Raw genomic sequence first — 13,370 nt, forward strand, 5'->3', positions numbered from 1 at the left:
AGAGAAAGCTTCCTGTCAAATCTAGTCAAATTCTGCAATGAGCATTTTTTGCATTAAAGATGTTTAAATGTTTTTAAATTTTTATTAGCAGCAGCCATACTTGATGATGGATTAGCATGATTGGTATCAATCTAAAAATCCTTCATGCCAAGGTGCTTTCTTGGCAAAGTTGTTTAGATTTTCTATTTTTGGTAACAGTGTCCTGAAAGCCCTTCATGCCAGAATGATCTCTGTTAAGTGGATTTTGAGAAGCTTTAAAAAGCAAGAAGACACTCACTGGATGAAGGACCAGACCAAAGATAAGATGAGTTACAATGAATGTCAGGGCTTGCATGTCAATCACAGCATTACTGTAAAATGTTAAGACCATGGCTCCAAGGTCAAAAGTTGAGTTAGCATGTCGCAGGATTATTAATCTAACTTCGTAATAGTTCAATCCATCAAGGGGTTTAGGAAATGCATGCAAATGAAAAACTTTTCACCGAAACGGGAGTGAAAAGTTTCTTTACCTGTGACCTTTACACCCAAAGTCAAAAGGACATGTGATCATGTAACAGAATTAATAGTTTAAGCTTCATAAAATAACTGATGCCAAGAATAACAATAATCTCTGAAGGGGTTTAGAAAATATAAGCAAATGAAAAAACTTCGATCAAAAACTAAAACAGATTTTCTATGACTAAAATCTTGACCCCAAGGTAAAACGTAAGCAAACATGTCATAAACTGAATGCATCGTGTTCAAAATGATTCATGCCAGGTATGATTATAATATCACATGGGATTTAGGAATAATATGCAAATGAAACCTTTAAACAAATCATAAACCACTGATACTACCATAGCCACCATCTGAAACATGACTGCCATGTTTTCTATCCATTAATGTTGGTTTAACAAAGGATTTTAGTTTCCTGGGTCTCGAATGTGTCTATAGAAAAAGTGAATATAAATCCACTGTGCAGAGTTCAATGACTAGTAAAACTGAAAATTAAGATTATATTATTATCCTTACACAATTTCATTATGACTTAGCTAAAGGGATGATTTAAAAAAGAAATTCGTCTTAAACTATGTCAACACAAGATAACTTAGTATCAATAGTTTGCAACTCTTACCGGTTAACCCACTTTCTACACACTAGGTGGCTGCTGTTATACCTCGTTTAAAACAGTTTTTTTACCTCAGTGACATCGTAAGCAATGTTAACATTGTGGGGGATGGAGGCAGGGATTGCTTTTAATGTGATCAGGTAAGTATCATCAGAAGCACATAATTTACTAAGCAATTTGATACATTACTTGATCACATTACATTAGGATAATAGGTTGCAGGAGGAGGAGGTGTGTGTGATTTGGATTTTTTAAACGTAGCTTTAACAATTTTTCAGTCATATCGCTACGGTGTCTGCAGTGTGGCAGTTTATAGTGATGTCTAGCACTGGGGCATCATGCCGCAGATATGTAGCATGATGTCCCACCCAGTCCCATTATCCTGACACCAGACTGACCAGTCCTAGCACTAACCTCTTAATGCTGAGCATCAAGCGAGGCAGCTGTTAGTACCATTTTTTTGCAAGTCTTTGGTATGACTCGGCCGGGGATCGAACCCATGACTTCCTGCATCTGAGGCAGACGCTCTAACCACTAGGCCACCAGAGCAGTGCAGGAGGAGGCAGAGGAGCATCCTACCTGTATGTCACCCAGTAGGAGCATGACTGATTTAGAAAAACGACGAACCTCTCCTGTTAGTTTAGCAAAACAAGAGACAATTTGTTTATACATGAGTGTATGAGATTCCTGTAGGATTCAACACATTCCACACTTGATCATTACTGAATCCAGCATAAGTGGCAAATTCATGTCTGGGTCAAATATTGTGTTTTCATGAATGGGGAGTTGTCACAGTCTGTGCAGCTACCACCAACTCAATGAGACTCAGTTCTCTCCTAAGCAAAGCCATGTCATGCAAATGGTAACTAAAAATGGTCGACTGGGCATGATTGTGAGCTGACTCTGCTATGCTCCGAACTGAGACATTACATTCAAGGCCACGTTCATGGAAGTTGCTCATATTTAGTGATGACGTTTAATTTGCATGCTTTGAGCAGTCACACTCCAGTGACCATAGAAAGCAGGATTAAACCATTGCTTGGTTAAGAAACACATGGTAGCTGACCATAGATGACAGCTGACCAATGGTTACATGACATCTATATGGAAAATTTGGGGGGATTAGAATGGCCATTGTGACCAGGTGACTGCTGAACTCAGGTGACCATTAGGACAAGTTTGACGTTACATGCAGTTCTATTCTAATGGTTCATTCATTCTAATGGCACGTCCTAGTTCCTTCCTAAGAAAAACACGCTGTCACTAAGTAACCAACAATAACTATTTGTTCTCTCTCCTTGTTCGATCTGTCAGGAGAAGCAACAATGAAGGACCATGAATGTAACCTCACATTATCTGAGATGTATGGACAATATCCACACCAACTATGAAGACTATTATCTGAGATGTATGGACAATATCCACACCAACTATGAAGACTATTATCTGAGATGTATGGATAATATCCACACCAACTATGAAGACTATTATCTGAGATGTATGGACAATATCCACACCAACTATGAAGACTATTATCTGAGATGTATGGACAATATCCACACCAACTATGAAGACTATTATCTGAGATGTATGGATAATATCCACACCAACTATGAAGACTATTATCTGAGATGTATGGACAATATCCACACCAACTATGAAGACTATTATCTGAGATGTATGGACAATATCCACATCAACTATGAAGACTATTATCTGAGATGTATGGACAATATCCACACCAACTATGAAGACTATTATCTGAGATGTATGGACAATATCCACACCAACTATGAAGACTATTATCTGAGATGTATGGACAGTATCCACACCAACTATGAAGACTATTATCTGAGATGTATGGACAATATCCACTATGAAGACTATTATCTGAGATGTATGGACAATATCCACACCAACTATGAAGACTATTCTTACCAATGATGGCAGGAATGCCAGACATAACCCCACAACCATCAATCACTTGGCTAAAGAGAGTTATTAAATCTGTGTACTCTGAAGTCTCACAGGTACACTATGAATTTAGCTGTGCTACTTATTAGGTGGGGCATATAAAAATCAGCACATTTATTAAACATTTGTTAATAAGCATAGTCAACATCTTAATGGCAGAATCTCACACACACACAGACACACACACAGACACACACACACACACACACACACACAAGTGCAATAAAAAAGACCATAAATGATGCAACATCAAAGTCAAGTTACTTCAGTTGCTCCTAGTTCATCCCTGTTGATTAGCTGAGAGAAAGAGATTGGGTCATCGGCATGAACTTTCACTATCTTCTTCTCAGCAGCCTGCAAGAAATAGACACAGAGACAATTAGTCTTTAAAATACTCATCTGCATAGACTTTGAATAAAACGTGAATGTCTGCAACATTACAAAAGATGAGGATTTTATTTTGTTTGTAATAAGATTTGTATGCAAATCTGCATTAAATATTTAAAACGCATATTTAATAAAAGGACTCATACACTCACAATGCTCACAAGGCTGAATGCCATTCGTAATATTCTGAAGTTTTTGTAACAATTGTATTTTTTTAATGTTATCTTCATTAAATAATCTGAATGCACATGACACTATAATACAATTCAACTTAATATTAACTAACAACTATATGGTTTGAATTTTACATATAAATCAAAAGAAAATATACTACAGAAACTTAAAAACATTTATATTTCTTGTTTTTTTTTTCACCCCAAAATGTGAAAGGAAAAAATATCACTGGAACATGTTTTTACACGCTTGATAGTCATGACTTGAGTTGCATTCTTTGGAAATTTCATTTACTGCCTATTTTCTTGAACTATTATTAAAAGACTTTCTACTTGTTAAGACCCAGGTGATGTAATGTACATGCAATAGTACCACCACAATTTAGCTTTTCTCAACAACATGAATGCTTTTACAAAGTTGTATGGGCCCAGAGTGGCTGAGTGGTCTAAAGCATTCACTGCTGTTGAGTACTGCCATCTCACCTCTGTCTGCACAGGTTTGAGTCTGGGGCTCAGCCAAAGTGTGCGTACGTGAGAAAGCTTGCCAGTAGCTTCTCGTGGGTTGGTGGTTCTGGCTGGGATTTTCCTGGGTTCTTCCTACACCATTTATCGTGGCCACCACGTATAGCATATTTTGTGCTGAAAAATGGCATTAAAACCTACAACAAAGTTGTGCAATAGACCTTAATGGACTAAATGTAAGATCCTAACACTGACACCACTGATGCAAACGTCAATACTGTCAGAAAACTGAGAACTAAGCCTTACAGACGCTTCACATACAAGATAAATCTGAATTGTGAATATGTTTTACCCTTTGCATCTCTTTCTCCTCTGCCTGCTTGGCTGCCAACATAAGGGAGAGAGACTGCCGACATGAGCGGTTGAAGATCTCGTTCATCAGCGGTGTCTGTTCTGACAGTACACGTAGGCAGGTTGCAATGCGGTCCAGATCATCATCTGTGATGGGCTGTATGTTACAAAGGTAAATAGTTATATTTTAAATCTGTGATGGGCTGTATGTTACAAAGGTTTAAAATAATTATATTTTAAAAAACAACAGTGGAAAAGTCATGAGCAGTTCACCCACCAAGTTGATAAAATTAAATCAACTTGTTAAGATGTTTTGTAATCATGGCCCCCAAATAGTCTCCTCTCATTTATAGTCATTTCTCAAACCAAGCAAGTGTCCAATTTCCCAGAACTTTCATTTACAAACCTGAGTAGTTACCTTCCTTTAAAACTCCAAATTACAAGATCTACTTGCTCTAAGTGGCAAGGACTAACTGGGAACATCTTGTCTACTGGACATAAATCTGCACTTGCAAAGTCATGAAAATAAGCCAGCTAACTTTTCTGGATAACACACCTGATTATGTCTGGAAACTGGGTTATTACGATCTAATTTCTAGTGAGCATAATTTTTGAACACCCAGGTTTGCAAATTCACTTTCTTCATATTAATTTTCCCATCCCTATGTGGTACCCAGTACCCATATAATCATCTAAACCCATGTTAATTCTGGATATTGCTTTTTATGCTTAAAGATTATATTCTAATAAAACAAAACATGCATCCTTCAAAAGGAACTAACACTCGATTTACTGAAAAGAATTTCCAGGAAGTGAAATCTGCAGTTATAGTGAAGAGGAGATAAGAGTCAATTAGCATTTTTTTTAAATATGCAAGTGCTAATATGAATAATTTCATTATATTACCTTGGTGGCCAGTCCCGACTTTCCAAGATGAATTATTGTAGCCATAATAAACATGGACTCTGCAATGAAAGACTGAAACAAAAGGACCCAATTACTAATGACACTAGTTGCACCTATTTTCTATATATAAAAAAGTGGCAGTTATCTAACAAAGGAAAAATACTAGAGTGCAAAAAATTTCAGATAGCTAGGTGTAATCAAACTGTCATTACACAGGCATGGTACACAGATAAAAGATATATTCTTTCCCACACTCTAGCCTCTAAAATACTACACTTCAATTTCCAGTTATATTTTCTTAAATGCAATGAAAGGTGCATCCAAATACTTTAAAGCAAACAAAGTAAACAGGTTTTAAGCAAAATTGAATATAACTAGAACAAACTTGTTTCTATAACCAAAAATATGTCTCCTCCTCCCCGCCCTGATAATTAATATTATTCTGTGACTGGTGCTTGAGAGAATAAAAAAGACAACTCTAGAAATGGGACTTAAATTAAGTGTGATACAGAAAGTCCCAGAGTTTCAACCTTCTTACTGTAAAATCTAAACAGTGCAGTCAATTCAAGTTTTCACGTAGAAAGTTCAACTTTATACAAATAATGAGAAGTCTGTCACTAATCCTGGAAAGTGGAGCAGGAGGCTGAAATCTTGGACAAAAAAAGATTTGTTTGTCAAACAGTGCTGAGCAAAAAAATCAAAGTATACAAAATTGTAAAATGTAGAAAATCTGGAAAATTATTATGATTGCACGAAATTCTAATGAAGCCATACAGTGGCTCCCCTCTTACAAGGTCACCCCTTCTGGAGATAAAAACATTTTAAGTGAAGTGTAGCTTAATTAAGAAATGGTATTAATTCAGAAGATAAAATGTCAAATGGTTAACGATTAGTGGTGTCAGCACATTCATGGAAAAATATGAACTCTAGTAAATTATGATATATGCTAATTATTCAATATCTCAAAAATGCCTACACTCAAAAAAGATGTTTTCATTCAGTGTTTGTTTAAAAAAAATTACAGTTGCTATGAGTATGTACAAGTGCCATTTAAAATTAAAAAAAATAATAATCTGGGCCCCAGTTTTTTTCATGAGTATTTGTAAAACTTCTGTTCTAAATATAGATTAAGTACTTCACAATGCTTGCTACAGTGCAAACTGTAACAATTGGATTAGTTCTACTAACATCATGACTAGCAAATACAGGACTGTTATCGGCATCAGTGACCACTGCTGATATCGTGACTAGCACTTAATAGGATAAAAGTTATTTTATTCCTGATTTAGGTCGATTGAGAAGTAGCCAATTCGTGATTTTTTTGCATACGGCACAAATCCGTGAATCGCTATCGAGAGTTGTGAAATTCATGCCAAAATCATGAGGGCTGGCAGTGTGTTCGAGATGTGTATATTTTAACATATTCTTTTGTGGGGTTAATTTTGCCTTTTCTGCTAATATTACCAAATTACTACCCCCCCAAAGAATTTTATAGGAGTCAGATACAATGAAGTCTTATGACTCGATGGTCTTAAACTAAGTAACAGAAAAAACGAAACCGACAAGTTTATTAAAATTCAACAAACAATTTAATTCTCAATGTTATAAAATTCAAATTTAAGAAACACCTGTTGAAATAAATCCCAAATAATCCTAAAAATTCTCTCACAAGTCCAAAAGTATAAAATATTCCAAATAATTCCAAGTCTTGAATGCTCTGACATATCAATAGTCTTGAATGTGTTGATCTACCAAGTCTCGCTGCATCATAATGATATATCCAGAATGTTTCTGAATGAATTCACAATAATCCCAAAGTAGTGTTTTAGTCCAAACATTCAATGAGCACTTTGTAATAATTTAAATAAATAACTCTCAATTTATCACTGAACACAACTAAAAATGATTCCACCATAGATTCATCTTAAGACAGGAATAAATAACCTCCATTTGACCTATGCCACAAAAACCTTTTCTGAAAATGTTTTGTAGAATCTTTGAAGGTCAAAATGAAGGCTAGGTCCTGAACTCAACCCAAGTAAAGAACCTGTTTTAAAGCTTACTAACAAGATGAACAAGACAGTGGTCAGGTAGACCTCTACCCTCAATAACAGACACAGGTCAAGCAAACAATACAAATTAAATATGCTTAATAGAAATCAGATTTATTCATCAAGATCCGAATTCTAGCAACTCACATTCTTTTTCTTCTCATCTTTTGTAATGTTGGCATATCTGAGAGCCAATTTTGTCAGTGTAGTAGCCAGAGCTGCTCCAACAAAGAAATCCCCTTCCATCAGGTAGCCTCGCAGTGGGGGACGACTGGAATGCAGATTGGTAATCTTGTTTAACTTTTTGAAGAACATAAGAGACATTAAGAACATTAACTAAATAGAAGAGATAAGAGACCTTGCTGGAAAATAAATACAGCAAATTGAGACTTAGCAAAAAAAACTCCTGAAAAGGTTGACCATTTAATTTGGCTAATGTACCTTCTGTGACTGTTGCTTTCAGGATAAATTTAAGCGTGTAAACACAAACACAATAAGTTTGCTTTTGTTGAATTTTATGCCATTTTTCAGCACATGATGCACTATACATGCCTGCCAGTATATCTGAAGATGGAGGAACTAAGGAATAACCACCTTCCCAGGGGAAGTTGCTGACAAGCTTTCTTGCATACCAATGTTGGCTGGACTCAAAACCATGTTGACAGATAACAAATCCATCCCTCACACTGGGTATAAATAAATATATCTGCTGGAAAGGTTATTGAAAATATCACGTTCCACTTCTCTAAATGAAATAGTGCCATGAATTAATACTTGGTTTAAACATCTTGAACATATCATAAATACTCACTTACAAACTGCCCAGACCCAGCTCTGCCATTCCATAGTGTGCAAGTAGATCTGGGTCTATGAAGTTTGTTCGGAGTAATCAGTAGAACAAACACAGACCATGATTTGACCCTGAGTTACTGGTGCATTATGTGATGACAGATTAGAGTCTATGTTGTTTGCAGATGGGCTTGACTTATGAATGAGTATATTCAGGAACTTTAAGGAATGACTGCTATTCAGATCTCATAGGTGTGTATCAGCGAGAATGCTGGACAATTAACAAGTCAGGTATTATATTTCATATCCATTAATTTTACCTCACTTCCTTTTTCACAGGGGCCACAGTGCTGAAAGCACTTTGGGAGGCATATGTTCCATCAGCGGTCACCAACTTCTGCACTGTGCCTCCCATCTGGGTGTCTAAATGGACAGAAATGTTGCAGAATAAAACTAATAATTTAAATGTCACCAATGAACTAATCAGATCTTTGCAATACATGTACTTTTTGTACACTTGTATTATTCCCATTCTTTTTAACAGCTTATGAGATAAGTAGACAGCAATATGGATAGAAAAACTGAAATATACATAAATCAACCCAGACATCAATCAATGCATATACATGTATTCATCCTTCTGATATAATCATTTATCCTGCTATTCAACCAATCACCATCCACACAAACAATTCAACCAATCACTATCAATACTCAAACAATTCAACCAATCACCATCCCTACACAATTTCTACTGCATAAGAAAGGAAAAAGTATACTAACTAGATGATTAAAATAACACTAAAGAGCAGGCACATCCATGCTCAAACCCACACAATCACCCCATGTAAAGTAGACATTTCCATGTCAAAAACCATACAATAACACATGAAAAGCAGGCACACCAGTTCTAAACCCAATACAATAACACCATGAACAGCATGCATATCCATATTCAAAACCATACAATAACACCATGAAAAGCAGGCACATCCATGTTAAAACCCATATAATATCCCCATCAACAGCAAGCAATCCATACTAAACCCATAAAATATCCCCATCAACAGCAGGCACATCCATGCTAAAACCCATAAATTAACCCCATCAACAGCAGGAACATCCATGCTACAACCCATAAAATATCCCCATCAACAGCAGGCACATCCATGCTAAAACCCATAAAATAGCTCCATCAACAGCAGGCAATCTATACTAAACCCATAAAATATCCCCATCAACAGCAGGCGATCCATACTAAACCCATAATATAGCCCCATCAACAGCAGGCACATCCATGCTAAAACCCATAAAATAGCCCCATCAACAGAAGGCACATCCATGCTAAAACCCATAAATTAGCCCTATCAACAGCAGGAACATCCATGCTAAAACCCATAAAATATCCCCATCAACAGCAGGCACATCCATGCTAAAACCCATAAAATAGCTCCATCAACAGCAGGCAATCCATACTAAACCCATAAAATATCCCCATCAACAGCAGGCGATCCATACTAAACCCATAATATAGCCCCATCAACAGCAGGCACATCCATGCTAAAACCCATAAAATAGCTCCATCAACAGCAGGCACATCCATGCTAAAACCCATAAAATAGCTCCATCAACAGCAGGCACATCCATACTAAACCCAATACAAAAACACCATGAAAAGCAAGCACATCCATGCTAAAACCCATGCATTAACACCCTTACATTCATTGATATGTTACATCTTGTCTCAAAAGTCAATTTTAATTATAAGCATTCTCTCACCATCTTCCTGTACTTCTCCAGCTGCTTTTTTCATCTCATCATCAACAATAGGGATCTGGATGTAAAAGAACAAATTATTAAAATACTGCATTTAAACAGTATGTTTTGCTTACTTACATAGCCTATAATGTACCCCAAAAAATGTATTATTTCCTGTTTTTGTCATGTTGGCAGTGTATGAAGCAAGCTGGCATTTACCATAATCCTTGTCACACTGGTAACTGGTACTATCCCCCTGCAGGCTTGAGTGATTTTAACATTTACAATATCATGCAAGAAGTGTGTCCTGAGGCACTCAATATATTTGAAATCCATGCTGTTTCTCTTGTATTATACTGTTTGCTATAGTTACCGCCTGAGGTCACCTGTGCAAGCACAATATGGTGCTTCTTATAGCACCAGAATTGTTTACATTGCCAACCATGCAGACCATTTATTTTCAAAACTCGATAACATAAAATCTACAAGTCAAATCCTTTTCAAACATTCAAATAATGGACAAGAACATGCAGTGATTTATGTCCTGTAACATACAGTAACAAAAAAAGCCCTACATGGAGAAAGGTTTCATATCAAACCAAGTACCAGCCTTACATGGAGAAAGGTTTCATAACAAACTAAGTACCATCCTTCAAGATTTGAAATGCTTTAATCATGACTTAAATGTCGGTTGCAAAGAAACAAAAGGCCGGGGTAATTTTTTGAACTTTAAAATAAGGGAAAACATTTGTGTTTATTAAAACATACAGCATAAGCCAGGAGCATCCAACCTTTTCAGACTGAGAGCCAAAATACTTCTGGCAGCATGAGCAAGAACAATTTCTTATCACTAATTATGCATATTAATTAAAATGCATATTTTGAAAAGGACTGCCTGCATGGCAACAACATGCAAAAGACTGGAACACATGAACCTATCGGCCATGAGTTGTACACATGTGGCATAAGCCCTCTGTTCTTTCTGTCCACACCTTTGTTTTCGTTTTACCAATCTTCAAGAGTTTTTATTCATACACATTATCTCACTGATGCATTTCGATATCAACTGGGACTTTGCAAGTCCATCATTCAGGATAAAACTTTTAACATGTTTAAAAAAAGTTACATGTAAGCTAAATGTTGAAAACTTGGACTCACATTTCCCTTTATGACTGACATGATCAATTTCAGTGAAAGAAAAAGTATTTGCTGAAATCTGCAGGACTTCACTTGCAATTTGATGTGCTGTTCTGATTTTAAAACTGACTCTAGTAGTTAGTAGTAGTATATACCAAACTATGTTTTGACCACCAAGCATCATTTTAATTACTTCAAAAACCATCCAAAATTTATCACTCTTTGAAGTCATGTTTATATCCAGGCTACGGGCTTCAAAGTTAGGATGGTTTTCTTAGTTCTTACAGTTCATACTAGTCGAACTAAATGTAAGTAATGGATCCAAACTTCAACATAGCATATTGTGTCCTATCTACTAAATATCAACATGGGCTGCATAAGGAATTCCAACATTTATAGAAATTCCTACATTGAGAAACACAAGACTAACCATAATAGCCACTTAAAGTATTAAGCACACACAGTAAAGAACAGAGAAACAGTCAAGTACAGTTTTGTTGTAAACTAATCAAACGTTATGAATTACATAATGATGATCAGTGTACTATATGTCTTGGCAAAAATTTAATTTCAAGATGAAAACTTTGAAATCATCATCAAATGTAGGATATCATATATGTGATATTTTATTGGTAACTACATTTTACACTTCATGCCAGATCAAAAATTGTGGTGCACATTATAATATGCTTTCTTACCTCTCCAAGAGATTGTCGGATCAATGTCATGACACTCTGAATGTCTTCTGCTGTGCTACAGTATTCTCCCAGAATCCACAGGGCTGCACGATGAATCCTACAATTAGATGGCACATTAAGAACTCTGAAATGATGCATATGTGGAATTAATAATATAAAGAAAATGAACTCTGATCCATACTTACAGCAGTTAAATTCTCCGAAAAGAACACATTTCCTGAAGTTTTAAATAGTGGGCCACTATTAAAAATTCACCATCAGAAGCACCTGTTGAGATTTACAAAGGCCCAACATTCATTTATATGCATGTTTACTGCAATGATGAAAAAATAAATAAAATGCTGTGCCACATGAAAGTACGAAAGTCTGTGAATTTCAGGGCTTCTTTAAAGGACAAAACTCTGCATTTTGAAAAAATATATATTTTTCCACATGAAAGCACCAACAGTGATAGAAACCCATGTGAATTTTTGAGTTTCCTCAAAGGATGATTCTGCAGTTTGAAAAAATAGATATTTTGCCACATGAAAGCACCAACAGTGAAAGAAACCTGCGTGAATTTTTGAGTTTCCTCAAAGGATGAATCTGCAGTTTGAAAAAATAGATATTTTGCAGGATCTTACTTCATGGCCTTGATTGTGGGGAAGACCTCCAGTAACTTGCAAACAATCAGCTCCTGGAGTGGCTCAAATCTCTGGATGGCTTCACGGACAAACACGAGGACATCAGCTGCTGCAAGCTCATTCTGGTCTCCCAAGAACTCTATCAGCTGGTGAAACACAGTGAGACACAAATCAATAATGCCCATGTAATAGGATTAAATAAAAATATTCAATTAGGGGGCACTTGCAGAATGATCACTATAAAACTTAGCTAATTTCTGATTAACAAGAATATGAGATGCAATAATTAACACACAGCTGCAAAGACTCTATATTGTTCCATGCATTATCAGATGAAGATGATAGAGGTTTTGCCAGAGTGCAGATAAAATATTTATGATGCAAAATTTGTATATTAAAAACAGACATGATTAATGGTATCATTCCATTTTTAGGTTACATTCCTTGTGCCTTTTTTTTGTCTGATTTTATTTCACTTGGCTGAAACTTTCATGTTTACTTATTTTGCAGTTCTGTGCTTTTTGTTTACTTCATCTTGAGTTTCAAGTGTCTGCTTCAACTCTTGTCAGTATAATTAATATGCCAAAATTGATGGATGAAACATTTTACCTCAAAAGCCAATCTTATTTGGCCTTCCTACCCTTAAATATACTGGAAATGTACTAAAATTTAGTTTTCTACATGTGGTTTAGCAATGGCAAATTATGACTGAAAATTTAAGATTTGTGTCACTCACATATCTGGGTCAAAGAGAGTGACAGACAGACATTCACACAGACTTACCACAGGGATGATTGTGCTGGCAATGTCTGGGAATCTGATGCTGCATTGGTGCAGAGTTCTGACAAGAAGCTGACGATATTTTCCTGTGTCCTCGTGCTCTACATTATTGGTCTTCACTACCTCCTTCTTTAGGACAAGTATCATCTAAGATAAAAATATTTTTGCTG

The 13,370-nt window shown here is 36.0% G+C and overlaps 1 protein-coding gene across 2 annotated transcripts in view; it reads right to left on the reverse strand.

Annotated features, from left to right (window-relative positions):
* Window positions 1–13,370, reverse strand: part of LOC149785908 (coatomer subunit beta-like) — an 86,091-nt gene that overhangs the window by 13,000 nt on the left and 59,721 nt on the right. For both annotated transcript variants that reach the window (XM_089976135.1, XM_089976134.1), the window contains exons 10-18: window positions 13,204–13,347; window positions 12,421–12,566; window positions 11,798–11,894; window positions 9,984–10,038; window positions 8,525–8,627; window positions 7,563–7,686; window positions 5,365–5,436; window positions 4,460–4,615; window positions 3,350–3,439 (exon numbers count right to left, since the gene is read on the reverse strand). In XM_089976135.1, coding sequence (XP_089832261.1) covers window positions 3,350–3,439; window positions 4,460–4,615; window positions 5,365–5,436; window positions 7,563–7,686; window positions 8,525–8,627; window positions 9,984–10,038; window positions 11,798–11,894; window positions 12,421–12,566; window positions 13,204–13,347 — 987 coding nt within the window. The remainder of the gene's footprint in view (window positions 1–3,349; window positions 3,440–4,459; window positions 4,616–5,364; window positions 5,437–7,562; window positions 7,687–8,524; window positions 8,628–9,983; window positions 10,039–11,797; window positions 11,895–12,420; window positions 12,567–13,203; window positions 13,348–13,370) is intronic.

The sequence above is a fragment of the Sinohyriopsis cumingii genome, chromosome 12, assembly GCF_028554795.1.
Source record: "Sinohyriopsis cumingii isolate HCF-2022 chromosome 12, ASM2855479v2, whole genome shotgun sequence".
NCBI classification, from domain to species: domain Eukaryota; kingdom Metazoa; phylum Mollusca; class Bivalvia; order Unionida; family Unionidae; genus Sinohyriopsis; species Sinohyriopsis cumingii.